The sequence below is a fragment of the Ochotona curzoniae genome, unplaced genomic scaffold (genome assembly GCF_017591425.1).
Source record: "Ochotona curzoniae isolate NIBS_2020 unplaced genomic scaffold, NIBS_Ocur_1.0 contig_2861, whole genome shotgun sequence".
Lineage (NCBI taxonomy): Eukaryota > Metazoa > Chordata > Mammalia > Lagomorpha > Ochotonidae > Ochotona > Ochotona curzoniae.
In genome coordinates, this window is record NW_024465620.1 from 4,556,840 (window position 1) to 4,584,427 (window position 27,588).

Below are 27,588 nucleotides of genomic sequence, written 5' to 3' on the forward strand. Positions count from 1 at the left end.
GACGGCCTCAGAGAGTTTACTACGCCTGTGCAAAATCCGCAAGCCCAGGCCAATGGGAGCCATTCGCCAGAAAGTTTGTGGCGCTGTTTCCACGAGTGCGCACGCGCGGAGGATCTGCGTGTTCTGTCTGACCGAAAGGGCGCGTTTTACATGTTTGTTTCGGATTGGTCCGTGTACGAACGTGATCGCGTTACTCTGGTCGACGCTGGTGTTGACCCGGAAGTTATCGTTGTGTTTAAAAGCGTCGGACCGCGACGCGCGGCCTCTTCCTGTCCGGACCAGGGCAGCGCGTGGTTCCGAGCGAACGAGCGGTCTATCCGCCGGCTGCAGCACCAGGTGAGCCCGTGGCTTCCGCGCGGCCCCCGTGGGGTCCGCGGCCCGCGGGACGGAAGCTACGGGGCCGGAGGGCCGGCGGGGGCCTCGTAAGCCTCACCTTCACTCCAGACGCGCAGTTCCGTCTCGGCGGGTCGCGGGAGGCGCGCTGGGCTGCGCTCAAGTACTCGTTCCCCCGGCAATCCTGGTTCTCACGGGAGTCGTTGCTTTTGCGTTCACGTCCGTGGGTGGCGGTATCGGGCTCCCGACGGGGTGTGGATGGGAGATGGTCGTGTCCGATAGACGGCAGTTTTCTCAGGATCGCAGACGATGCACGCAGTGGTATCCTGCTTCTAGGTCCGCGCGTGCGGACGGGTCGACTGGGCCCTTGCTGCAGGTGGCCCGGCACTCAGGGCGTTTCTCATCCCCAGGATGACCGAGTGGGAGACAGCTGCACCTGCGGTGGCAGAAACCCCGGATATCAAGCTCTTCGGGAAGTGGAGCACTGACGACGTGCAGATAAATGATATTTCCTTGCAGGTGAGGGGACGTGGGTTCTGCTCTGCCCGGCTGGAGGTTGCGGGAATGTCTGGGTTCTTGCCTTAGAGTTCACTTGAAGTTTGTGGTTGGGACCAGTGAACCATGTACTGCTTAGCGAAAAACTGTGTCAAGCAGAACAGTTAGGATATCTCCGATCGGTGTGTTTGTGATGCTGGCGTCACAAGCAATGGTCCCAGATACAGTTTCTTGGTCACCGTTTTTGTTGAGCTCCACAGGCAGTTTCCCGAATACCTGCAACAGCTGTCTCCCAGAAATGCTGAGCTTTCCAGGGTCTTTGTGATGAGGAAGAGAACTGTTTCTGGATCCAGTCACTGGGAGGAGAATGGGTGCTCAGCAGTGTGATCTGCTCTGATTTTCCATCTGGGCCTGATCACTTCTGTTCTGGTGCATGCTCAGTCCACTAAGAATTAGAAAAAACAGTGTCAGGTGCCAGGGGTTAAGCCCCTGTTTGTGTCATGCTGTATCAGAACCTGGGCCCAAATCCTGGCTCAGTCACCTCTGGGATGTCAGTGGGTGATGACCTGCAGCCGCCTCTCCAGGGTAGATGTGGGATGGCAGGAGTGCTTGCATTTATAGACATACTTTGAAAAGAAAAAGATTTATTTAAGTTTATTGCAAAAGCAGATGTACAGAGAGGGGGAGAGATAAAGAGAAATGTCTTCTGTCCGATGATTCACTCCCCAAGTGATTGCAACGGCTGGTGGTGTGCCAATCTGAAGCCAGGACCCAGATCCTCTTCTGTATCTCCCACACGGGTGCAGGGTCCCAAGGCTTTGGACTGTCCTCAGCTGCTTTCCCAGGCCACGAGCAGAGAACTGGATGGGAAGTTGAGCTGTTGAGATTAGAACCAGCACTCATATGGAATCTTGGCATGTGCAAGGCGAGGTCTTTAGCCACTAGGCTATGCTGCCGGGCCCCAGGCTGAGAGTCTATGGTCAATGTCTGAGACCCGTCCTGACCCTGACCAGTGGCCCCTTCTTCCGCCTTCCCAGGATTACATTGCAGTAAAGGAGAAGTACGCCAAGTATCTGCCACACAGTGCAGGCCGCTATGCTGCCAAGCGCTTCCGCAAAGCCCAGTGCCCCATCGTGGAGCGCCTCACCAACTCCATGATGATGCACGGCCGCAACAATGGCAAGAAGCTCATGACCGTGCGTATCGTCAAGCACGCCTTCGAGATCATTCACCTGCTGACTGGGGAGGTAGGCTCTGGGGCCAGGTACAGTCTGCTGGGAACACCCTGAGTCCCGGGGTATGCCTGTGAGCTGGTGGATTGCTGTGTTGTGTGGGTGCATAGCTGTGAGTCAGGCTGATGACCAGGGCCTTCCTTCCCAGAACCCTCTGCAGGTCTTGGTGAACGCCATCATCAATAGTGGCCCCCGAGAGGACTCCACGCGCATCGGGCGAGCTGGAACTGTGAGGCGGCAGGCTGTGGATGTGTCCCCGCTGCGCCGTGTTAATCAGGTGGGCAGGAATTCCGCCCAGGCCTCGGGGGTGGTGTGTACTGGAGTAGTTGAGTCATTTTCTCTGCTTCCTGCACACATGAACAGGCAGGTGTTAAGAAATCAAGTGGCCAATGGTGATACATGGCATTACTCCATTTATACACACATGCCCCCACTGCAGACCTAACCCCAGTGTTGTTACATCGTAGCTGATCTGAAGTCAGGATGCCACTGTCTCCTTTATGTTGGTGTGTTGGGAGTATCCTGGGCTCTTGGCTTAGTCTGACCCTCCCGTCCCCTGTCCCCTGCCACGTTTGCTTTCCAGGCCATCTGGCTGCTGTGCACAGGTGCTCGAGAAGCTGCCTTCCGAAACATCAAAACCATTGCTGAGTGCCTGGCGGACGAGCTCATCAATGCGGCTAAGGTGTGTGTGAGCACACTGGGGGTGAGGAAGGTCTTGGGCTGGGCGTTGGGGGTGGTCCTCCGGCGTGCAGTGCTAACCTGGTCTCGTTGTAGGGTTCCTCCAACTCCTATGCCATCAAGAAGAAGGACGAGCTGGAGCGTGTGGCCAAGTCAAACCGCTGATTTCCCAGGCACTGCCCAATAAAACTGTCTTTGGGGGTGACCCCCACTTGTGTGTGGATGTCCATCCTTAGTGGAGGGTGGTGTGGCCATAATGGTCTTGGGGTTGCTGGCATCTCTGGCACATTTGGTGGTCTGTAGGGCCCAATTCAGAACCATGGTGCTTATTCCTGTACAATTGAGGCTGCCTGGAAGATTATTTATTTATTTTTTACAAAGATACACGGAGAGGAGGAGAGATAGACAGGAAGATCCTCCATCCAGTGATACAATGTCGTGCTGATCAGGAGTGCAGGATCCCAAAGCAATGGGCCATCCCTAACTGCATTCCCAGGCCACAGCAGGTAGCTGGATGGGAAGTGGAGCTGGGATTGGCTCCCTTATGGGATCCTGGCACAATCAAGGCGAGGACTTTAGTCACTAGGCCATGCTGCCTGGCCCAATTTATTTTTATTGGAAAGTCAGAGATATACAGAGTGGAGAATCGTATATCCTGATGATTCACTCCCCAAGTGACCACAACAGCCAGAGCCACACCAATCCAAAGCCAGGAGCCAAGAACTTCCTCCACAGATGCAGGGTACCAAGGTCTTGGACCACAGTTGACTACCCTCCCAGACTACAAGCAAGGACCTGGAAGGGAAACGGTGCTACTGGAACACAAACCAGCACCCATATGGTACACTGGTGCATTCAAGGCGAGGACCTTAGCAGCTAGGCCACCATGCTGGGCCCCTCATCTTTTTACTGACTGTCACTAGCCAGTTCCTGACCTCTAATCAACTGGCACTTAAGATTGACCTAGGGGGCCCTGCACTGTCACCTGATGACGGGTCCTGACCTTGCAAGTACTGGGAGTTCCTGTCCTGGCTGCTCCAGGTACCTCCTTATGTCCTGGGAGGGCAGTGGGACAAAGCCTTGGGACCCTGTACCCATGTAGAAGGCTGGGAGGAAGCTCCTGGCTCCGGCCTTTGGATCAGCTCACCTCTGGGCATTGCAGTGACTTGGAGTGGACCAGTGTGGGAAGAATCTCCTCTACATCTGCCTTTCCATTGAAGGTAGATAGGTCTTGGGAAAAAAGACTGATCTAGAAAGGGGTTTTGTTGGGTTACTCAGTTTCCTGAGAATGTACCCAGTTCAGGAAGTGCAGGCTTGCTGTGTGGGTCACACATTGTAGCCAGCCTGTCCTCCAAGTTTTGTAGCTGCAGCCAGCGGCCTTGAGCTGACCTCACAACTGTGAAGTCAACTCCTGCGGGTTGTGCTGTTCCTACTATTACATCCACCTCCGATATCCTGTGGAGGTCAAGCTCTGGTGTTCCGGCAGGACTGGCCTAGGCTGTGAGACAGGTTGCCAGGCAGGTTTTATGGGTGCCTGGGTTCTGGAGGGAGTGGCCCTTACTTCGGGCCCACCCATGGGGAGGGGCATTGAAAATAGCCAGGCCAGCCAGTCAGGCAAGGGAGGTCAGAATTGGTGGAGGCAGGACACCAGCCAAGGAAGAAGGCATCTGCAGGTAGGAAGGCTCCCCTGCATGCCACCTGGGTAGTTCTCCCTCTTGTTGGGGGCCTGTATTTGCTGCTGCCCCAAGTTCTGTGGCTGGAGTGTCTCCCTGCAGCCTGGAGGGTTTCCTGGGTTGGGTCTCTGTGCTGGTTGTCCCAAGTGGTTCTCGCTGTTCTAGATCTTTGCTGGAGTTACATCCTTCCCATCTTTGTGTTGGGTTTCTTGTCCAGGGGGGACCCTGCCAGAAACATTTCCTGTCCCCAGACTCTGGCTTTGTTCCGTCTTTGGTTAGCCCTCTGCTTTGGAGAAGCCAATCCTCCCTCAGCCCCTCCTGGCCACTTCCCCTGCAGGTCTGATCTGAATGCCCTGTCCAAGGCTTCCTTGGCTCCGCCGCTCCCAGGCCCCTCAGGGCACCAGCCCCAGCTCCCCAGGCTCACCAGCTTCGCCTCACCCTGTGAGCAGAGGCCAGGACGAGGACGACGAAGAAGGGGATGGCAGCCCGGGTTCTGACCCTATCCTGTCCCCCGCGTCCCCTGTGGAATGCCTCATTTGCGTGTCGCCCTTCGACGGCATGTTCAAGCTGCCCAAGTGTTTGGATTGCGGCCATGTCTTCTGTCTCGAGTGCCTGGCTCGCCTCTCACTGGCCACAGCCGGCGGCGGCGACGCAGTAGCATGCCCGGTATGCCGCGCTCCCACCCGGCTGGCCCCACGCCGTGGGCTGCCTGCCCTGCCCACGCAGCCGGGCCTGCTTCCCTGCGACGCACGCACTCCACTGCCACGGCAGGGCTCTGTGCGCTTCGATCGCCGCCGCGGCCTGCTGTACCTGCGGCCGCCGCCGCCCCTGCCGGGGTCCCGCAAGGCCCGCGCCGCGCTCCCGCCCCCGCTGCGTCTCGGCCGCCCACTGTCCCGCCGCCTCTCGCTGAGCAGCCCGGCCTGGGCCTTCAACGCCGCCGTAGCGCTGGCCGTGCTGGTGGCTGCTGGCCTGGTAGTCTCGGGTGTCTACATCTTCTTCCTTATCCCGCACGCTGCCTCCTCAGGCCCTGCGCGACCCCAGCTTGTGGAACTCGCCCCAGCACCTTCCTTCTGGTTGCCACCACCAACTGCCCCGGAGGCGCCCTGGACCCCCGACTGGACATCAAGCTCCACAGTCCCTGTCCTGGACTCTACCCTGCTGGGGGAGGTGGGAGAAATGGAGGAGGCGCTGAAGGCGGCCAGGGAGGGCCTGAAGGAGCCTGCGGAAGGCGGGGGAACGCTGCACAGGGGGAGGCTTTAGGAGTCACAGTGAATGTGTGGCTGCTACAAGTCCGGCATCCAAACCTGGAGACCTAGTGCCTTTCTTCCTGGGACCTTAGCAGTTGTGGGGCTGTCACCCACCTGCTAGCCTGGGCACCATATCCCCCACATCGTGATCCCGAAGCCACGAGGGGAGGATCCTCTCAAGGAACAGCTACTGTGGACTTCAAACCACCTGGGGGTCTGTTCTGAGGACCTGATTCCTGTGGCTGTCAGCAGAGCGTACCCTAATCCAGGTCTCTGGAAGGAGTTTGCCAGGGCTGCTGCGGAGCCTGGTCATGGTGGGGTTCAGTGAGAAGTACCCAGGTGTCTTGTGGGCAACCCAGCTGTCCTCTGCTCACTGACATCCAAGCAATGGAAACAGTGCTACTGCTGCAAGTGTCCCCCTGAGTCATGGGCACCACAGAGCACTGGACAGGGTCTTCCATGCCCACAAGGGCATATGCTCTGGGTTCAGCCAAGTGGCCAACCTCTGCCTGCAAGGATATAGCTGCTGTCTCTTCTCTTCCTGAACTTGGCCCCCTCCTCTGCTGGACCATCACAGGAGATGGTGTGCACCTCAAGCCATCTGTGAACTTTCTGCCTTTCCTGTTTCACTGCACTGCCTCCAGGCTGGGCCTTCATGGAAGCCCATGGTCTGCAATGTCTACATGTTGATGGTGGCTGTACAGTGGCTACCCTGTGCAGCTGCCTGCAGCTTGGCCTTAGAGGGCCTGGCTCCTACACCAGTCTTAAGTCTTGGGGTCTCAACTTCCCTGTGGGCATTTACAGCATGCTATGGACAGCTGTGGTCACCATGGCTCAGAGAGATCAAAATCGGGGTTGGGGATTGTGCACCACCCTTGCTGGCCCGCGGGATCCTGTCCTCCTCCCTGCTAGTAGCTCCAACACTTTCATGTAATCTCTCAGGATCAAATATTGCATTTCCTCTCCCAGGGTTCCGTCAGCACTGCCCAGGCTCCTTACTGCAGAGTGACCTCCAGGGGAGGTGGCATGTGTGTGGGCTCCTGTTCCCCTCCCAGAAGCCTTCCTGAGTTAGTCACAGAGGGCTTTGAGGAAGCCGCCCTTTGTGCAGGCTGATGCTCTGCCTCACCTCATCTGGGGATGGGTGTTGTGTGTTGGGGTGAGCTGTGTGGCCAGAAGCTCTTTCTGAGCTGTCTCCTTGTGTGTTCTGAACACCTGACATAGAGTAAGCGGTAGTGTGGGACTGTGTGTGGATGTGCCAAAGTCCTTACCATCCTGGGGAACTGGACGTCTGTGTGAGCTATCCATCCCGGGTGGGAAGCCACAGGAGGATTCTCAGGGAGCCCAGGAGTCTGCTTCCCAGCCCCATTCTTGGCCCACACCGAGCAGTCATGGCCCAGCCTCACCTGGCTAGGAGGAAGCAGGTTGGCCAAGTGTACTCCCATCTCTGGTTCCTGTAACAGATGACTCCCAGATGCAGCTGAATCCAGGAGTCCTCAGCCAGCTTCTGGCTTCTCTTAAGAAACCATTTAGTCCCTTAGTTTCCCTGCTTTTAGAGGTGGATTTCTTGGCTCACGGCTTCCTCAAGGCCAGCAGCACAGCATTTCCAAATCTCCCCCCCAGATTGTCCTGCCAGCCTCTTTCTGTTTATTTTGCTCAAAAGGCAGAGAGACAGAGAATCAGGTCTCCCTTCTGCTGATTCACACCCCAAAGGGACCGGGATGGCTGGGGTTGAGCCTGGTCACATCAGAAGCCAGGAACTCCAACTAGGTCTTCCATGTGGGTGACAGGGACCCAAGTCTTTGAGTCATCATCACCTAGTGCCTCCCAGGCTGTGCATCAGCAGGAAGCTGGAATTGGGAGCTAAGCTAGGGCTTAAACCCAGGCACTCCCATGTGGCATGCAAGCATCTAATCTAAAGGGCTAAGCTGAATGCCATCCTCTTTCACTTATAAGGACACTGGGAGTTCTGGGTCCACGCATTCAAATAACACAAAAAACCAAAAAAAAAACAAAAAAAAAATCTCAAACTCTTCAATTGAATCCATCTGGAAAGTTCATTTTGCAAAGAAAGGTAACAGATTCAGGCCCAGTGCTGTGGCCTGGTAGCTAAAGTCCTTGACTTGAATACGCCAGGATCCCATATGGGCACCAGTTCTAATCCTAGTAGCCCCGCTTCCCATCCAGCTCCCTGCTTGTGGCCTGGGAAAGCAGTCAAGGATGGCCCAAAGCCTTGGCATCCTGCACCCACATGGGACACCTGGAAGAAGTTCCTGGCTCCTGGCTTTGAATGAGCACGGCACCGGCTATTGCGGCCACTTTGGGAAGTGAATCATTGAATGGAAGATCTTCCTGTCTCTCTTCTCTGAATATCTAACTTTGCAATAAATATCAAATCTTTAAAAAAACTAAGATTCGGGACCGGCACAGAGGCACAGTGGTTAAGGTCCTCGCCTTGTACACCCTGGGGATCCCATATGGGTGCCAGTTCTAATCCCAGCGGCCTCACTGCCCATCCAGCTCCCTGCTTAAGGCCTGGGACAGCAGTTGAGGATGGCCCAAATCCTTGGGACCCTGCACCCACGTGGGAGACCCGGAAGAGCTCCTGGCTCTTGGCTTCGGATCGGCTCAGCTCAAGCCATTGTTTGGGGAGTGAATCATCGGAAGGAAGATCTTCCTCTCTGTTTCTCCTCTTCTATGTATATCTGGCTTTCCAATAAAAAATAAATGAATCTTAAAAAAAATTAAGATTCATAAATTCCAAGAATTAGGATCTGGGTCATTACCAACCCACCATAAGGTCTCAGGGCTTGCCCTCATTCATTTCCCTACCCCAACCTGGGGGGTGAAGGTGGGTGAGAGTAGACCTGCTCTGGGTGGGCTCAGTCGGGTGGTGCATGCATGGAGAGGTGATGCCTGAGGGTGGTCCAGGATGGCTGCTTAGAAGGAGGACCTCAAGTACTCGGGGGCTGCAGTTGAAGCAGATGGCACAGTCTGCAAAAAGGCTAGGAATCCCGGGGAGACCACGTGATGGCAGAGCTTGGGCAATGGAGTGTGTCCCCTTCCTCTTTCCCTAACTTCTGCTGCGGCTCTTCCCCACTCCCAACTGGGCGAGGCCTCATTCCTCCCATAAAAGGCTGATTATAGAGCCCAAGGGTCCCTGAGCACCCCATCTGTCTGTTGATTAGTACTTTGATGCATGCCTACCCACTGAATACAAAGAGGCCGCCGGAAACAACCCACACCAAGCTTGGGGCCCTCCTTCCTGCCCTTGCCCACGGGCCTCACTCTGCCCACCCCATCCCACTGCACTGTCCCCGACTGATCCTGGTTGGCACTCTGGGCAGCAGGCTTGTCTGAGGTGCCTGAGAATGCCCAGGAGTGTGGGCATCAATAGGTATAGCATCAGACAGATGTGACTGGGACAACCTTCGGTTCTCTTCTCTGTAAAATGAATAACAATAAACCCTGTACTTGCAGGGAATTCTTTTGTCCACAAATATATATGTTTTTAATTTATTGCACTATTTATTACAAAGGTGAAGGGGGTTATTGATAGGATTAATTGTAAAGGTGCCTGTACTCTTGGAAGTCTGGAATCTCCAGAGAGACCTCTGCATCCTGTTAGAGGAGAAAAAGCTCCTGCTTCCTGAAGCACCAGGAGGCAGGCAGGAGATAAGGAGCATCTTGGACTTTTGAGATTTACAAGAAAGACAGCTGTCTTTGAGGCATGCTGTTTTATTACTGTCTGTATTAAAGTGATGTGATCAGGACCCCAAGCCTATGTATTATAAATTCCTATTTCCTGTTTTCTGTTTTGTATAACTGTAAGCCCCTAATCATGTATTTGCTTTCTGTCACGTAGCTTTTGATTTTCTGATTGATACTTACTATAAAAACCCCACACTTATTTCATTCAGGGCGCTTCTTGCTTATGGCAAGAGGTTGCCCCGGACTGGAAATTAAAATCATTTCACTCGCCATGGAGTCTCGCTCGAATTTATTGAACCCCAACAGGTTATCAGATACATGTGGGCCTCTGATTCTGATGGGTATCCACAAATGTTTACTGAATGTGTTCTGCGTGCCAGGGCTGCACTGGGCACCTGGGCAAGGAGGCCTGCCCTCTTGTGGCCGATGAAGCTCAGATTGCTGATTAGAAGAAGTTGTGCCCCACCTGTTCCCCAACTCACCAAATCTTTCGCAGGTCTACCCATGACCCTCTGCAGAACGTTCTGGGGCGTGAGGGGGCGTGAGAGGAAGGTGGTATGGCCTGAGGCACGCAGCAGAACCAACAGCAACTTCTAAGGAAAATATGGGCAGAGAGAGGACATAAAGTTGTGGTTAAGGACAGTGAGGAAAGGGGGCTGGATCCATGAAGGTCAAGAATGCAAAGCTCTCACCCTAAGCGAGACGCTCCCCACGAACTCCTCGCAAAGCCTCATTCCTCCCACAAGACCAAGGACACTCTCAGGCGGATGTGACCGGGCAAGGCTCGCACCAACGTGGTTCTTTTCCTCCCCAGCCTTCTGCCCTGAGGTGTCCAGGACTCTGACCCTCCTCAGCCAGGCCCTTCTGAAACAGAATCACCGACTGTACGAGGTAGGCTCCCGCACCCACTCCGTTCTGCCTACCCACTGGTGTATACGCTGACCTGACTGCGGATATTTCACACTAGCAACTATCTTCCTCCCACGCGTCCTCCTCCTTCCCACGACCCCAGGCCCCAAGTCAGCCACACACTCCGACCAACGAACTATCGCTCCTTCTGCTGGTCCTAAAGAAACTGTCAGGACCGGACACCGGGAGACCCGCCCTCGCCGACGCGGCTTGGCCAGAAACACCAGTTCGAGGCCGCCACTTGCTGCGTCTGATGCAGCAAGATGTCTCCTAGGAAATGTAGTTCCGTCGCTAACGGCGCTTTCCCCGTCGCCTTGACAACAATCAAGCGGCTTAGTGAGGGCAGCCGGGAAATGACGTCACAGTCTGCAGCGGGCGGTGAAGTAACCGGGCGCGGTTTCCGTTGCCCTGGCTGCTGCGCGGGCGGGAGGGTCCGAGCGGCTCCTCACGTCCAGGCGCGGGAGCCTCGCGAGGGGCCGTCACCGCCTCTTCACGCGCCCGTGGCTCCCGCGCGGTGACTGCGTCTTGCGGAGACTTTGCCCTCAGGAGAGGCGCCGCTCCCCGCCGCCCTGCTTCCTTGCGCCTTCCCGAGGGAGGCGGCTCCCATCGTCCTCCATCGCGTTTTTACCGAGGCGAGAGGGAGACCTGCCCTCGAAGCTTCTGCGGCGTTCGGACGTCGCGGCGCTCGGGGCGGGCGTGGCCGAGACCCGATTCGGTGGCGTTTCTTTATCAGCCATTTTCGGGATCTGGCTCTGCCCGCAGGTTCCAGTGGCCGAGGTGGCGCAGGTAAGCGGAGGGAAGTGAACGTGGTGTCTGAGGAGAGGTGGTGTGCTAAGGCAGAGGCGGAGGAGCAGCGGGGTCTCAGGGATGGATCCCTGTGGGGGTCTGGGCAGCCGAGGAACAGGTCCAGGTGGGGAAGATGGTCATTGCAGGGCTGGCGGAGACCCTTGGCTGTGGGGATTGGTGGGCAGGATGGCGGGCTGCAGGATGGACAGCCACTCGGGATGCCAGGGAGCTGCCTGTGGCGTGAACTGATAAGGTGCTTGAGGGTCCCGAGCTGACAGCAAGCTGCCCTGGGTAGAATTATGAACCTGCAGGAGGGTGAGCTGGAAGGTTCTTAGAGGGGGCAGGGAGGAGGGTAGGCTTATTAGGTTTTTGTCTAAGAGGCTGATCCCCGGGGCTCGGTGGGAATTGGTGGACGGGAGGGCAGCAGGCAGACACCATTCAGCAGCCTGTTGCTATGCTAAGGGAGGCATCAGTGTCACCATGGGCCCTGGTGTTGTTCTGAGGCCTTGGGAGAAGGGAATTATGATGGTCTGTGTGTGGCCAGAGAGGGAAAGGTTTGGCTCCTAAGAAAGGATACTATCAGTGGGAGATGTGACAGACCCCTGAGACACTGAGTGTCCTGCCCACATCAACCACTTAGGTGCCATTGAACCCATTGTTGAAGGAGCGTGTGCGGCTGGAGGATGTGGCTGTGTATTTCTCCCAGGAGGAGTGGGGGCTGCTCAGTGGTCCCCCGAGGAGCCTGTACCACGACGTGATGCTGGAGAACTTTGTGCTCATCAGCTCACTGAGTAAGTCGCACACGTTGCACGTTGACTTCTCTCTCACTGCCCACTGAAGGTTACGGGGCGGCATTCTGCCTGAGTTTTCCTAATAAATGCTTTGTTGGACTCTGGTGGTCAGTGAATCTTTGGGATGTCACCCGGCCCCATCTTTGGACATTTTGGGGTACTCCTTTGTGGGAACTCCCTTTTTAAAAAAAAATTTATTTATATTTTGTTGGAAAGTCAGATTTTACAGAGAGAAGGAGAGAAAGACTGTCCCAGTGGCCGCCTTGGCTAGAGCTGAACTAATCTGAAGCCTAGAGCCAGGAGCCACTTCCAGGTCTCCCACGTGGGTGCAGGGGCCCAAGACTTTAGGCCATCCTCTACTGCCTTCCCAGGCCACAAGCAGGGAGCTGAGAGGGAAGTGGAGCAGCAGGGATACAAACTAGCACCCATATGAGATACCAGTGCATGGATTGTGAGGATTTTAGCCGTTAGGCTACCACGCTGGGCCCTGTGGGACCTCCTTTGCTGCCACTTTTGGGATAGCTCCAGCCTACAACTCACCATGACAACAAAATAATTCTTTTCTGTAGTTAACTGAGTTTTCTCTCCCTGCCCTTCTTTAAAAAAAAAAAAAAAAAAAAAAGATATTTGTATTTGAAAGGCAGAGTAACAGAGGGAGAAACAAAGACCTTCCATGCACTGGTTCACTCCCCAGATGGCCACAGTGGCTAGAGCTGAGTTCATGCGAAGTCAGGATCCAGGAGGTTTCTCCACATCTACTTGGATGCAGGGTTCCAAGCATATCATATTCCGCTGCTTTCCTGGGCACATTAGCAGGGAACTGAATTGGAAGTGGAGCAGCTGCAACTCAAGCTGGCACCCATACGGGATGTCAACACCACAGGCAAAGGCTTAGCCTACTATGCCACAGCACCACTCTCACAGATCCCTTTTTTTCTCTCCATCTCATTAGACAAGATAAATTTTGTCAGTTTTATTGAGCTTTACATTTGCTTAAAAAGAACTACTTTATTTGAAGTCAGAATTAGAGAGGAAGGAGATAGAGAGATAGCTCTTCATCTTGCTGGCTCCCCAAATGGCCTCAATGGCCAGAGCTGAGCTGGTCTGAAACTGTGAACCAGGAGCTTCTTCTGGGTCTCCCATGTGGGTGCATGGACACAAAGACTTGGGCCATCCTCTTCTGCTTTCCCAGTTAGCAGGGAGCTGGATTAGAAGCGGAGCAGCAGTGAGAACTGAACTGGCGCCTATGTGGGATGCCTGCACTGCATGTGAATGCTTAGCTTGATGTACCATGGTGCCTGCCCCATATTGATCTTGTCAAAGGATCAAATTTTGGCCTTATTCTGATTTTTCAATCTGTTTCATTTATGTCTTCTCTGATCTATTATTTCCTTTCTTGTGCTAGCTTTGGATTTACTTACTTTTCTGTTTTTGCTCCATGAGGTTATAGAACTTAAAAAATAATTTATTCTTATTTGGAAGAGAGAAGAGGATGATGCAGACAGCTCCTTCATCACCTGGTTCACCAGACCTGAGCCAGGAGAGCTGAATTCAATCCACGTGTCCCACTAAGTACTGAATCATCACCTGCTTCTTCCCAGAAATCTTAGCAGGAAGCGAAAATTGGAAGCTCAGCCAGGACTTGACCTCAGACCCTCTGCTATGGGAGGCAGGCACCTCGAACAGCACCCTAACTGCTGCACCAAACACCTGCCCCTGCAATATTTTTTAAGTATAACTAGTTATAGTTATAATTTTTCCCCAAGGCATTGTTCTTGGTGCATCTTAGAACTTTTGGTATGTGGCATTTTTTCATTCCTCTCGAAGTGATTTTCCCCCTTAGTCATTGGCTATTTATTTAGAAAAGTTTTTTTTTTAAGATTTACTTAAATGGGCCTGGTGCGATAGCTTAGTGGCTAAATGCTGATCTTACATGCACTAGGATCCCAGATGGGTACCAGTTCATGTCCCAAATGCTCCACACCCTCCTATCCAGCTCCCTGCTTGTGGCAATAGAGGACAGCCCAAAACCTTGAGACCCTGCACCCGCGTGGGAAACCCAGAAGAAGCTCCTCACTCTTGGCCGTTGTGGCCACTTGGGAAGTGAATCAACAGATGGAAGATCTTTCTCTCTGTCTCTCCTCTGTGTAGATCTGCCTTTCCAATAAATAAATCTTTAAGACAAACAAACAAACAAAAAAAAAACAGAGCTGACTATCAACATAGCTGTAGTCAGTGACGCAGTCAGGACATGAACCAGCACCCATTCGGGACCTCAGTGCTTGCTAGGGGAGGATTAGCCAATTGAGCCATTTGGTTGGGCCCTTAGTTAGGAATGTTTAGGTTTTATAAATATGTGAGTTTGCCAACTTTTTTACTGTTTCCAATGTATGTTTTAATTTTTCGTGTGTGTGTACAGAGAACATACTTTATATGATTTCTACACGCTGAAATCTGTTGAAGCTTGTTTTGTTTTCCTAGCAAGAAGTGCAATCTGGAGAAGTCCCATAAGTATAGGATAATGCATATCCTGTTAGTACTAAGTGACGTGTTCTTTTAAAAATATTTGATGGTGGTCCGGCATGATAGCCTAGTGGTTGAAGTCCTTACCTTGCATGCCCTAGGATCCTATATGGGTGCCAGTTTGTATCCCTGCTGCTCCACTTCCCACCCAGCTCCCTGCTTGTGACCTGGGAAGGCAGTCAAAGACGGCCTATGGCCTTGGGACCCTGCACCCACTTGGAAGACCCGGAAGAAGCTCCTGGCTCCTAGCTTTGGATCACCTCAGCTTTGGCCATTGCAGCCACTTGGGGAGTAAACCAGCAAATGGAAGAGCTTTCTCTCTGTAAAAATCTGACTTTCCCACAAAAAATAAATAAAAACTACTTGAAAATCCAATTTATATAAGAGAGAAAGAGTAAAAGATACCTTCGCCTCACTGTTACTTCCCAGGTGGTTGAGCCTGGGTCCAACTGAAGCGAGGAGCCAGAGGAGACATCCATGCAGTGGAAGGAAAGGACCCAAGGACTTGAGTCATCTCCTGCTTTTCTAGGTGTGCTTCTAGGGAGCTACTTCAGAAGCAGAACTGATAAAGGATGCCAGTGTCACAGATGGCACCACAATGCTGGCCCCAAGTGGCTGCTTTTTTTAGATTTTATTCTATTGGAAAGGCAGATTTATCAAGAAGAGAAACAAAAAGATCTTCCATCCACTATTTCACTCCCCAAATGGCCACAATAGCTGGAGCTGAGCTTCAGATTGGCACAGCCCCTGGCCGCTGTGGCCACTTGGGAAGTGAATCAGCCATGTAACGTGGTTTAATGGTCCCAAGGCTTTGGGCTATCCTCAACTGCTTTCCCAGGCCACGAGCAGGGAGCTGGATAGGAGGAAGCACGGCCGCTAGGATTAGAACCGGCGCCCACATGGGATCCCGGTGCATTCAAGGTGAGGACTTTAGCCACTAGGCTACCGTGCCGGGCTACTCTATTTAACATGCAGTACTGATGAAGGTACTTCCTTCCCTGTTGCAAGCCTTCATAACTGACTTTTCTCTGCTTTCAGGTTGTCTGAATAGAATGAAAGATAAGGAAGCTTCCCCTGAGCAAGTGCAGAATTGCAAAGTCCACTTGTCCGAGACACCCTTGATGTATGGAGAGTCTGAGAAGGATGGCCCAGTCACCTCAGACCCTACCCAGCCCCAGGCCACCCCTGTAGGTGGGAAGCTACATGGGAGCACTGAGCTTGGAGCAGCCTTCCCACTCAGTACTGATCCTGTGCAGCAGCAGGTAGCCCCCACTGCACAGAGCCCTTTCAAGTGCAGTGAGTGTGGGAAGGTCTTTCAGAAAACCTTTGCTCTCCTCAAGCACCTCATAAGTCACTCTGGAGGAAGAGCCTTCAGAAGCCCAACAGCTAGACGTGTCATTAAAAAAAAAAAAAAATCAACTCCTATTAATCACAGAAAAATTCAAATAGGAGAAAGAGCCCATATGTGTAATGAGTGTGGGAGAGCCTTCAGTTCCCCATCTAAACTAAGGAAGCGTCAGAAGGTTCACACAGGCATAAAACCTTTCAAATGTAGTGAATGTGAGAAAACCTTCAAACGCAAAGATGTGCTTATTCTGCACCGGAGGATCCATACTGGAGAAAGGCCTTATGAGTGCTGCAAATGTGGGAAGGCCTTCAGTGTTCTGTCCACCCTCATCCGGCACCGGAAAGTTCACGTTGAAGAAAGGCCCTATGAGTGCAGGGAATGTGGGAAGTTTTTTAAATACAATAACAGCTACATGCTCCACCAGAGGGTCCACACTGGAGAAAGTCCATTTGAGTGCAAGCAATGTGGAAAAAGCTGTGTGACCCACTCCGGCTTGTATCAGCACTGGAAGTTGCACGCTGGGGAGTGGCCCTACAAGTGCAACCTATGTGGAAAAACCTTCACTACTCGGTGCTACTGCAGTCACCATCAGCGGTTTCACATTGAAGAGAAGTGCTACCAATGTGCAGAATGTGGGAAAGCTTTCAAACGTAGCTCTACCCTCCTTCAGCACAAGAAGGCCCACTCTGGAGAAAGGCTGGAGGAGAGCCTGTGGCTGACCTTTGCTGACACAAAGGGGCTCCTTTTGGAAAGGCAGTTGAGAGTAGTCTGTGAGTGCCATCTTAAAGAAAGAAAAGCTGAAGCTCATACCATATTCTACAGGCCTGCCAAGGATATGGAAACTTCTAGGGAGTTATTTTACACTCTCTGGCCTGCCCATGGTTCTGTCACTTTCAGTTTCTGTTTAAGACATCCCACTACCATACCTGGCAGTGACCATGATATATTCAGGGGTGGTAGAATTCATGCTCCCTTCTTCTAAATAGGAGAAAATTGTGACTTAATGGAGCCTGTAGTGGACCTCATTTCCTCCCTGCTACTGGTCTAGGTGGGGACATGACTCAGCTCTGGCTTAAGAGGAGCTTAGCTGGTGTTTGGTCAGGGATGAGTGGGAGACTTACTTGTAGGGAAGCTTTTCCTGTTCATGGATACCATCAGTACTACCTGTGATAGTTGTCATGTCCGTTTGGTCCCTTGTTCCAGGAAATGTTCTACAACCTCCAGCAAGAAGAAGCTGTTTCCAGAATCAGCTCAAGCTAAGTCCCCTGAAATCTAGACTTTTGGTAAGACCTATGGGACAGAGTAAGTGAGCACAGAAAAACTGTGAAGTAATACGGACCGGAGTCTGGTAAACTGGAGGGCTGGCCAGTGCTAAAGAGACATCACAAGTTTTCCAGCAACGGTGGTTCCAAAAGGTAAGGATTCCAGAGCTTTCCTCAGTCAAGGTCACTGCTGGCAAATAACCTACAGGTTTTCTGAATTCCTGTAGCCTTTTTGGATTGCTCACCATTATTCTGGGCCTGAAAGATAAGATCCTGTGGTCCTGCAATGTGACTTTTGTAACCCAGTCACTGCACCTGCATGTATTGGTAATGTGTCCATCCTTTATTATTGTTTGGCTTTTGCTGCCATGCCACATGGGCAGGGCTGTCTCTCCAAGCATTAATGTAAAGATCCAGATCTGATTTGTTGGGCCCTTTGATTTAAAAGATTTTGACAGTTTTCAAGGCAAATTGTCATTTAAAACTTGTATGTTGAATGTTTCTTCTGGTCCTGTTTCCTTGGATACTCCAGATACAGGGACCACAGGGCTCAGTCAGTCACACATATTGTGATTAATGTCATAGCTGTTGCTGCTGCTGCTGTTGCGTAGGGAGATTCTTGGCCATCCAGTTGATGACCACACCCAAATAATCAGTCTAACAATCAGGGGAGTTTGAGGCAGTCTGCTAAATTTCTCCCCAACACCATAAAATAAATGCCTTCCCTTTTTTTTTGGTCGTCTTCCTTAGGTGTCATGTTCCTGCTTCCTACCTCAGATCTTTGTGGGCGCAGAGTCATGGAGGGCAATTACAGCTGTGTTTTGGACCATATGTAATTAGCTATGCTTAGCTCATAAAATGCCCCAATCCTGGTAAGTGAGTTAGGGGTCCCCTGTACTTCCGGCAGAACTGCTGTCTTGTGTTTCTTGGAACTGGTGGAGGATAATGTGCTCTCCTAAAAGCAAGCCAAAACAAAGCCCAGTGACTCTGGTCCTTTGACCTGCCTGGGGTACCAGTTTGGGTGGGGCTTGATAATTCTTTCAGCCTAGACTTCTGAATTAGGGATTTAGCATTATAATTTTCAGAGGTCACATTTAGTCCAAAACAATCTACTTGATGTAGAGCATTTTTATTCTTAAAGCCAAGCTCTATATAGCACCCTGATAAGTGACCATCATCATAATTAATCACTAATTAGCAATCATAATCAAAGTGACCAGAGTAGATGGGAGAAATGGGCAAAAGTCTGAAGAGGACATTGCTAATAACTATGGAAAAGGAAGTATTTCCATTAGCTGATCATTCATCCACTTGTTTATTCATCAACTTTTGATCATCCACCTGCTTCCAGCTTGGTCATCACAGTATTGAACCTGAAGTTGTAATGCTGGGGCATAGGTGTTCATGTGACCTAAGACATGCTAGTGGGAGTCAAAGGACTTACTGGAAATGTGAAGAAAAGGACCATCTTTGTCCCAGGAGTTCATGTGCCAGATTTGGGCATTGTACCTGCAGCAATCGTCTTTCCTTTCTAAAAGAGAGATCTGCCTGCAGAGTAAACCAACAGAGATACTTAAATGACAAGAAGAGATGGTCCTTGGACAGCAGTGAAAATGCTGCTTGGTGTGCTTCCATTCTGTGGTTTGAGTCCATTCTCTTGTGCTTCCAATTACAGCTTCCTGCTAAAGTGCACCCTGGGATACAGCAGGTAAATGGTACGAATATGTGGGTCCTTGTCACCCACAGGGAAACCTGGGTTGAATTCTGGGCTCCAGGCTTTAGCATGTCCCAACCCTAGCTGGTGCAGGTGTTTCTGGGGAGTGAGCAAGTTGATGTAAGTTTGTGTCTCTGCCTTTGTCTTTCAAATAAACTACACATTTTAAAAAGTACTTTTAATCTCATTTAATCCTGGATCCAGTTGTGCCTGTAGGTATTACATGTTGAGTGAGTATATGGCTACTCTGCATGACCTGTACTGGGCTCAGAGCACATCCGCACCAATATAGCTGACGGGCCTGAGTAAGGACACTATGGAGAAAGAGGGTTAGCATGCCTCTCCCTGTGGAAGTTAACAATCTTTACACACTCATTCCATGCTGTGAGAACTGAAACTGTGCTGGGCACTGAACAGTTCCAGCAGGGATAAGGTGCACAGAAGACCTCCATCATGGAGCTGACATTCTAAAAGACAGGCTTTCTTGAGAGTGCCCAGCTATGATAAGAGCAATGAATGGGGATCCTTGTGTTGAAACCCTTCTCAATTACTTTTTGCACCTTTGTCAAAACTCGGTTGGACCTGTGCAAATCTTTTTCTTGTTTTTCTATTTTGCCACACTAATCTACGTGTCCATCTCTAAAGGCGTTAAGATGATTGCCTGCCTCATTAGAGTACCTGGGTTTGATTCCTGACTCTCCGTTAGCTCCAACTTTCTGCTGACAAATGCCCTGGGAGGCAACTGTAGCTGAAATCCTGCCACCTATGTGGGATACAAGATTGAGTTCACAGCTCCTGGCTTCAGCCTGACCTAGTCCCAGTCATGGTGAGCATTTGGAAATGAACTAGTGAATGTAAGTGCGTTCTTTCTGCATCTAAAAGAATACCATGACATATCAACTATTACAGGGGCCTGGTGGCGTGGCCTAGTGGCTAAAGTCCTCGCGGCTAAAGTCCTCGCCTTGAACGCAACGGGATCCCATATGGGTTCCCGGTTCTAAACCCAGCAGCTCCACTTCCCATCCAGCTCCCTGCTTGTGGCCTGGGAAGGCAGTCGAGGACGGTCCAAGGCTTTGGGGCCCTGCACCCTGTGGGATATCTAGAAGAAGTTCCTGGCTCCTGGCTTCAGATCGGCATAGTATCAGCTCTGGCTGTTGCGCTCACTTGGGGAGTGAATTATCGGACAGAAGATATTCCTCTCTGTCTCTCCTCTTCTCTGTATATCTGACTTTCCAATAAATAAATAAATCTTAAAAAAAAAAAAAGAAATATCAACTATTACATACCTATACAGGAGTTTGACCTCGGGGCCTGGTTGGAGGGAGCTTCACCTGGTGGCTACTGGGGGTACCGAAACCAGGTCAGACTCAATGCTTGGGGCCCTGGTCATAGCCACCGCTGCCACATGGTGAGTCAGTCCTGGGCTTGCCTGGGCCCAAGAGGTTTCTCCCTTTGCAGTGAGTATGCTGTGAAGGAATCTCTTGGGAGCAAGGGTGGGCTCTGGCTCCACCCACTGCCACCATTTGTGGCGGGTGGAACCTGGAAGAGTTTGACCTTTGGACCTGGGTGGAGGGAGCTTCCAGCAGCCTGACAGCTGCTGGGGGTACCCAAGCCAAGTTGTACTCAATGCTTAGGGCCTTGGCCACAGCCACCACTGCCACGTGGTGAGCAAGTCCTGGGGTTGTGAGCTCTAGGGCTTTGGAATGTGTGGAATTGCTGCCTAGGGACATCCATGAATGAAGCCACTGCATGTCGGTGAGGAATCAATCCTGAGGGATTCCCAATAACAGGGTCACTGTACTTGCAGGTAAGCGAGGGGACTGAGACCTGGTGGCTTGGAGGTGGAGAGGCTGGACTATCTATGGGTCAGATTAGTACACCATTCTATGTGTAAGTCCTATGTAGGGCTTGTTATCACTGCTGACCCTTCCTGTTCCTGTTGCTCACTGGTCTGGTAAATGCCTCAGGCCCCAAGAAAGTTGGATATAGAAGCCTGATGGGCTGCAGTGATACAGCTGTATCATCCCACTGTGTCACTTCAGCGTTATGCTTTATTATTTTTTTAATTCTAGGTCTGCTCTCTGCTTAAGGGTCTCATCATCATCCAAAACCTACCACACACTGCTGCATGCAGCATCCACACAAGCCTCCACCCTCTGGATGTCTCCAGTCTGGACCTGGACTTGACACTTCCATTCAGCAATCTCTGGGACAGCACAAATACAACAAGGCTAAAGCCTAACTTTGTATTTACTTGAAAGGCACAGTGACAGACCTCTCATTTGCTGGTTTACTTCTTAAATAACTGTTACAGTTGTTTGGGCCAGGCTGAGGCCAGGAACCAGGAATTCCATCCAAGTCTCCCATGTGAGTGGCAGAGCCCAGAGTGCTTGAGCCATCTGTTGCCTTTCCCTGGCACATTAGCAGGCAGCTGTATTGGAAACAGTAGCCAGAACTCAAGTGGAGCTCTGATATAGGATGAAGGTATTGCAACTGGCAGTGTAATGCTGCACAACTCTGGCCTGTAAAGCCCAACTCACTGTGCTTCCAATGAGACATACTATGCACGCCAGCTTCCACATCCAAAGACATAGGGCCAGCCTTGTTACTGTTTCTCTCACAGCTCCGCATCAGGTAATCTAGTTAGCACGATTTAGACAGATCCAGTAGCTGACTATTTCTTTTTATCTTCCCAGGACTTCTCTGTCCAGCACCAACAGCATATACATCGGTACTATTGCTGTCACCCCCCCCCCTTCCCCTATCTCCAGCAGGCAACTACAGGGAGCCTTTAAAGGTCAGAGTGATCACACCCCAACACCTCCTTCTTCAGTTCCAATCTTTCCATGATTCACTTTCCATGACTTTGCAGCTCTGTGTCTGGTGTTGCTGCTCTGTTCCCACCAGACTCAACAAAGCCTGTTTCTCTGAACTCTCCATCTCACCCAATTCAGGGTCATGCTGATCAGAGTCATTCCACACCTTTCAAGAAACAGGACACCTCTTGCCAGGATTCAGGATGCCAAGGGGAAATAACTCTCAGGGCCCCGGCAGACGTGCAAGCAGCCCCAGGCTGCTACTGTTTGCAACAAGAGTCCCGCATCTGGAGGTCTGGGATCACTTGGCACCAGGTCCATCAGGAACGCGGTGGGGTGGGCTCCGAGCAGGCCAGGGTGCTGGACGGGGCTGTGCGAGGAGGAAAGCCTTAAGGTGGCCTCAGCAGGACCCACACACCTTTCCTGGGTGGGGTGACTGCAGGTGACAGTCACTCGCAGAGCGTGTTTCCCTGGGAAATAAAATGCTCCCTAGGAGCAGGGAACACCCCTTTCCCCATCCCCCAGCCCCGGAGATAGTGGAGACCAAGGGTAGATGATGAGACCACGGAGAAAAACGGTGCTGGTTCGAGATCAGGAACGCAGAGCTATTAGCGGCATGGACTCCTCCTGTCTTCCCCAGCAGCCAAAAACAAGCCACCAGACACGCGACGGCAGCGGCGATTCCTAAAGTCCCACCCACCCAGAGTGGGAAACCTGGACTGAGTCCTCAAAGCCTTGACGTGCGGGACTTTCTGAGCTCCCTGAGGCAGTTGGCGTGATGCCTGGTGGTTGCCAGGGTGACCAGGCACCTCGTTCCCGGTGTCGTGGCTCACGCGACGCCCACTACGTTACCCAGAAGGCCTCTTGCCGTGCCCAATGAGAGTCCAGGAAGGGCATTTGTGGGCGGACCTTACCGTCGCTCGCCCAATGGTAGCGCCGGCGGGGGCAGGACTTCCAGTGGGTTCTCACCCGGAGCCTTCGGTAATTCGCTGTTCAGTCAGCACCTGAAGGAAGGATCTCCTGACCGGGCGATTCTCACAGCCCGCGAACACGGGGGCCCGTGAGATTTGGCCTTTGTGGCCTGGAAAGCACCCCGACCGCCATGAATGCCTGTTGATTGGTTCCGTGGGCCGCCGAGCCTTCAGCGTGTTGGCGTCCTCCAGGACCTCCGACGGAGCCTGACCCCAGCCCGCGGCCCCCTCGAGTCGTGACTGCTTTATGGAGCGGGAGAAAGGAGGTTCAGCAAGCCGCCACGTCCAGGTCTTAATCCAGTGTGTGGCCAGGCTGCCGTCAGGGCGGACTGACGAGGCACAGTGAGGGAGAGTCCCCTGGTCTTGCCTTAACGCTGACCAGCTCCAGCTGAGAAGTCCCCGCGGAGTCTGCGTTCCTAGGTGGAGTGACCACTTCAGAATCCTGTGCGGTGGGTGAGGCGGGGTGGGGAGCCTGGAGCACAGGCTGAGGGACCTGCCTGTGTAGAGGCTTGGATGTGAGACCGTCCCAGAGAATTCTGGAAAGTTCGTATGCCTCCATTGCATGGGAACATTGGAAGTCTGTAGATGCTGGGAGCCGTGGGGCTTTTGAACAGAGGGAGGGTCTCAGTTAAGCTTTTGAAAATGTCCCAGTAGCTAGCTGGTCGGGAAGGGCTGTGGCAGGGCAGAGAGCCTCCAGGGGAGGTGAGAAAGGGAAAAAGTGATAGAATACCGCATGCGCGTTCAAGATAGGGCTGATGGGGTAGCCTGTCACATGGGGAGTGAACCTGAGGCGGAAGGGCCAGGGTGCTGTCCCTGGAGATTGGAGGCTGGCAGAAGGAGACTGTTTTAGTGAAGCTTGTCGGTTGGATTTTGTAAATGTGAAGTCGGAGTTGCCTGATAACATTGGATAGGAGGTGTCACATGGGCCCTTAGACATACTTGGCGTTCTGGTGTGGCCTGGACCAGGGACAGGATGACATTTGGGAAAGACAGTCTTGGGTTGTAGTTACAAGCTTTAAGGAGAATGCGTCAAGAGTAAGGACTCGTGCTGGGTGCAAGAGGTGGAGGCCTGGGGAGAGTGCACGGCCTGGGGAGGGCCCCGCTTCTCACGTATGAGGGGAGAGCATGTCCATCAGGGGTCAGTGTCTGGAAGATGTGAATGGCAGGTGGCTGATGACATGGAGACCAGCCCTGTATCCAGTGCTTAGGTCACATCTGTCTGCCAGCCTTTTTAAAAAATTGTTTTATTTTATAACAAAATCATTCCATTTTAAAATGTTCACTATAGAAGTAAAGGGCTGGGAACTGCAGACCTCTGTGGGCCTCGGTTCGGAATGGGGAGGGTCAAGGAGGGAAGAGGGGTGAGTGAGATGTGTCCCAGGCAGGGAGGGCAGAGGAGGAGAGCATACCATTCCTTGTTGTGAGACTGCCTTAGCGTAGAGGTTGGAGATGACTTATTGATACCGCCTAAGGGGCCGCCCAGGCCCAGTGGCCTTTGGGGACAAGGCTATGTATCCCTTTTAGAAAGAGTGGGGCACATTGTGGAGAGTTTGTGCTCCTGTCTTTATGAGGTCAGGTTTTTGCATCCCCTTCTTTCCTTGTACCTCAAATGTGGATTCTCCTGCTTTTCCCAAGTTGGTCATCAGGAAGTGGTGCTAAGTCTGGTACAAGCCTGTGTCTTCCTGTCTGGTCTTCATGGCTGCTGCATTAACAACCCCCACCTCTGCTGCCCTAGGACACCTGTTCCAGGACTTGAAAAACCATGGTCCCGCGTCTGGCGCAATGGCGTAGTGGTTAGTGTCCTCACCTTGCACGCGCCGGGATCCCATATGGCCACCGGTTCTAATCCCGATGGCCCTGCTTCCCATCCAGCTCCCTGCTTGTGGCCTGGGAAAACAGAAGAGGATGGCCCAAAGCCTTGGGACCCTGCACCCACATGGAGACTCAGGGGAGGCTACTTGACTCCTGGCTTCTAGCATTGGATTGGCTGAACTCCAGATATTTTGACTACCTGGGGAGTGAGCAGTAGACAGATTGTTCTGTATCTCCCTCTCTGTAAATATGTCTTTCTAATAAAATAAATCTAAAAAAAGAAAAATTGCACTTCCTGGCACAATAGACTTGTGACAAAATTCTTGCCTTGCATCCTCCAGGATTCCATGTGGACACCAGTTCATATTCTGGCTGCTCCAGTTTCCATCCAGCTCCCTGCTTGTGGTCTTGGAAAGCAATAGAGGATGGCCCAAAGCCTGGGATCCTGCACCTGCATTGAAGACCCAGAAGAAGCTCTTGGCTGTGGCTTTAGATCGACTCAGCTCTGGCCACTGTGGCCACTTGGGGAATGAACTAGTAGATGGAAGGTCTTTCTTTTTTTTTTTTTTTTTTTTTTTAAAGATTTATTTTTATTATTTTTTCATTGGAAAGGCGGATATACAGAGAGGAGAGACAGAGAGGAAGATCTTCCGTCCGATGATTCACTCCCCAAGTGAGCGCAACGGGCCGATACTATGCCGATCCGAAGCCAGGAGCCTCTTCCGGGTCTCCCACGCGGGAGGCCATCCTCGACTGCTTTCCCAGGCCACAGGCAGGGAGCTGGAAGGGAAGCGGGGCTGCCGGGATTAGAACCGGCGCCCATATGGGATCCCGGGGGCGTGCAAGGCGAGGACCTTTAACCACTTGCACCACCGCGAGGTCTTTCTTTTTGTCTCTTTCTCTCTGTAATCTGCCTTTCCAATAAAAGTGTTCTTTTAAAAATATTGTTTTCTAATGCTTAGTAACAGGTAATTTTCAAGTTTCTTTTATTATTATTATTTTCATTTTTAATCAAAAGGAAGGTTTATAGAGAGAAGGAAAGACACAGAAATGTTCACTTGTTCACATCCTCTGGTTCACTTGCTAGATGGCTCTAGTGGCTGAGGCTGAGCTGATGAAAGAGAGGAGCCAGGAGCTCCTTTCTGGGTATCCCTAGTTGGTATAGGGGCCCAAGGACCTGAGCCATCCTTCACTGCTTTCCTAGGCCACAAGCAGAGAGCTGGATGGAAAGTGATGCTGATGGAATTAGAACCAGCCTCCTTATGGTGTATTGAAGGTGAGGACTTCAGCTGCTAGGCTACCGCATCTGGCTCTAGAACATTTTATGGCTAATATTTCTATACTTCTGATACAATACTCAATAGGATACTCTACCCTGTGAATTATGCACTTTTCTTCCTTTTTTAGTGGGAAAATAAGAATGTCCAACATGCTCTGGGGATTTTTCCTCTCTTCCTTGAGGATAATTTTTTTTCCCTAGCCTTAGTTTCTATACAGGTATTTATCATTCCTCATCTGGACTGATATTACCAGCAAAGTGAATACTGCCAATTTCTAGAGTTCTCTGGGTACCTGTGTCCCCTCCAGTCTCTGTCCTTTGAACTCAGGCTTCCTATCCCTGTGTTATAGCATAGAAGCTCTCCAGGAAGGAGCTGTAGGCAATCATAGTGCCTACTTCTTTCCCATCTCTTAAGGTTCTCTGGTCTATGTAATCTTGCTGCAGTGGTTTTTGTTTGTTTCTTTTCTTTTTTTTTTAAAGATCTCTTTCTTCAAAGTCAAAATTACAGGAGAGAGAGGGAGAGACAGAGATCTTCCCTCCATTGAATTACTCCCCAAATGGTCATAATTGCCAGAGCTGGGCAGTCCATAGCTGGGAGCCAGAAGCTTCTTGCAGCTTTTCCATGTGGGTATAGGCACCCAAAGCCTTGAGCCATCCTTTATTGCTTTCCCAGACTACAAGCAGGAAGCTGGATCAAAAGTGAAATAAGGGCCTGGCGTGATGGCGCAGAGGTTAAGGTCCTCATCTTGCACGCCCGGGATCCCATATGGGCGCTAGTACTACTCCCAGCAGCCCCGCTTCCCATCCAGCTCCCTGCCTGTGGCCCAGGAAAGCAGTCGAGGACGGCCCAAAGCTTTGGGACCTGCACCCGAGTGGAAGACCCGGAGGAGGCTCCTGGCTTTGGATCAGCATAGTATCGGCCGTTGCGCTCACTTGGGGAGTACATCATCAGACGGAAGATCTTCCTCTCTGTCTCTCCTCCTCTCTGTATATCTGCCTTTCCAATAAAAATAAAATAAATCTTAAAAAAAAAAAAGTGAAATAGCTAGGACTCAAACTAGCACCTATGTGGAATGCTGACGTTGCAGGCAGAAGATTAACTTGCTAAACCACTGCACCAACCCCCTGCTATACTGTTTTGTTTTGTTTTTTTGTGTTGCACTGTCTGAAAACCCCCCCCCTTTTTTTTTTGTTTCAGTTGTTTAACACATTAAAGGGTAGGTCTGTTCATCATATCTGAAAAGTTTTATGATTTATATTTGTACTATTTCTTCTCCCTTCCCACAATGAATTCCTGTGTCTTCACTTGAGTATCAACTCTACAAGGAAGGTGCCTGTGCATTTGTTTACTATTATTGCACTGGTGCACTCTCCAGCACACAGGAGTTGGATTAAGTGAATAAGGATACCACGTTCCTTAAGTGCAAAGAGTTATAATGTGGAGTATGCTGTGATATGAAAGAAGACTTCCCACAGGGAAGGTGCTGAATGTATGTGCTGCATGGCGTCCTATGAGATGTGACACAGCCTGCACCTCAAAATCTTCTGTCCATGATGAATACAGAGATGTAGGGCACAAGCACAAAAAACACAGATGAAATCCAGATAGTAGTTTTGACAGAGCTCTGATAAAATAAAACAGAGAGGAGGCAGAGAACAGTGAATGCTAATTCATATCAGTAGTCAGAAAGACTCCTCTGGTAGGTGACTCTAGAGAATGAGTGTTCCAGCCAGCAACAGCTGTACTGTAGATGCCCTGGGCAGAAACGAGCAGGTGCGTTTTTAGTACCATGGAATCAAGAACTGCAGGAAGCCAACTGAGAAAAAGAACTTGGATGTCATTGTAGGTCTATTGCTGCCACTGCTGCCGCCGTCTTCCAAATCCAGGATCATGTTTGTTCCAGAACTAGTGCAAAATTCTGGACTGGGCTCTACACAGCTCTGTTCTAGTACTGCTTCTCAAGTAAGCACAACTGCAAAGAGAGAATTCTCACTCCCAGATGTCATAAAC

The 27,588-nt window shown here is 51.5% G+C and overlaps 3 protein-coding genes across 3 annotated transcripts; all 3 read left to right on the plus strand.

Annotated features, from left to right (window-relative positions):
• Positions 1–234: 234 nt before the first annotated feature.
• RPS5 (ribosomal protein S5) lies at positions 235–2,949 on the plus strand. The gene is made up of 6 exons (XM_040978172.1): positions 235–336; positions 744–852; positions 1,866–2,075; positions 2,209–2,337; positions 2,644–2,742; positions 2,835–2,949. The coding sequence occupies exons 2-6, from the start codon at positions 745–747 to the stop codon at positions 2,901–2,903; spliced, it is 615 nt and encodes a 204-aa protein (XP_040834106.1). The 5' UTR covers positions 235–336; position 744; the 3' UTR covers positions 2,904–2,949.
• Positions 2,950–4,759: 1,810 nt separating this feature from the next.
• RNF225 (ring finger protein 225) lies at positions 4,760–11,899 on the plus strand. Its single transcript, XM_040978259.1, has 4 exons — positions 4,760–5,639; positions 10,181–10,257; positions 10,822–11,061; positions 11,702–11,899. The coding sequence occupies exons 1-4, from the start codon at positions 4,760–4,762 to the stop codon at positions 11,897–11,899; spliced, it is 1,395 nt and encodes a 464-aa protein (XP_040834193.1).
• Positions 11,900–15,299: 3,400 nt separating this feature from the next.
• ZNF584 (zinc finger protein 584) lies at positions 15,300–16,901 on the plus strand. The gene has a single exon (XM_040978164.1). It carries the CDS (start codon positions 15,356–15,358, stop codon positions 16,703–16,705), a length of 1,350 nt encoding a protein of 449 aa, XP_040834098.1. The 5' UTR covers positions 15,300–15,355; the 3' UTR covers positions 16,706–16,901.
• The last annotated feature ends 10,687 nt before the right edge of the window (positions 16,902–27,588 follow it).

Bases quoted from the DNA above. Each gene is read 5' to 3' on its own strand.
- RPS5 (XM_040978172.1), top strand. From the start codon at position 745: ATGACCGAGTGGGAGACAGCTGCACCTGCGGTGGCAGAAACCCCGGAT. The intron at 2,338-2,643 runs GTGGGCAGGAAT...TTTGCTTTCCAG, and splicing joins CGCTGCGCCGTGTTAATCAG to GCCATCTGGCTGCTGTGCAC. The intron at 2,743-2,834 runs GTGTGTGTGAGC...GTCTCGTTGTAG, and splicing joins AGCTCATCAATGCGGCTAAG to GGTTCCTCCAACTCCTATGC.
- RNF225 (XM_040978259.1), top strand. From the start codon at position 4,760: ATGCCCTGTCCAAGGCTTCCTTGGCTCCGCCGCTCCCAGGCCCCTCAG. The intron at 5,640-10,180 runs GCGGGGGAACGC...TTTCCTCCCCAG, and splicing joins CCTGAAGGAGCCTGCGGAAG to CCTTCTGCCCTGAGGTGTCC. The intron at 10,258-10,821 runs GTAGGCTCCCGC...CTTTGCCCTCAG, and splicing joins AGAATCACCGACTGTACGAG to GAGAGGCGCCGCTCCCCGCC.
- ZNF584 (XM_040978164.1), top strand. From the start codon at position 15,356: ATGAAGGTACTTCCTTCCCTGTTGCAAGCCTTCATAACTGACTTTTCT.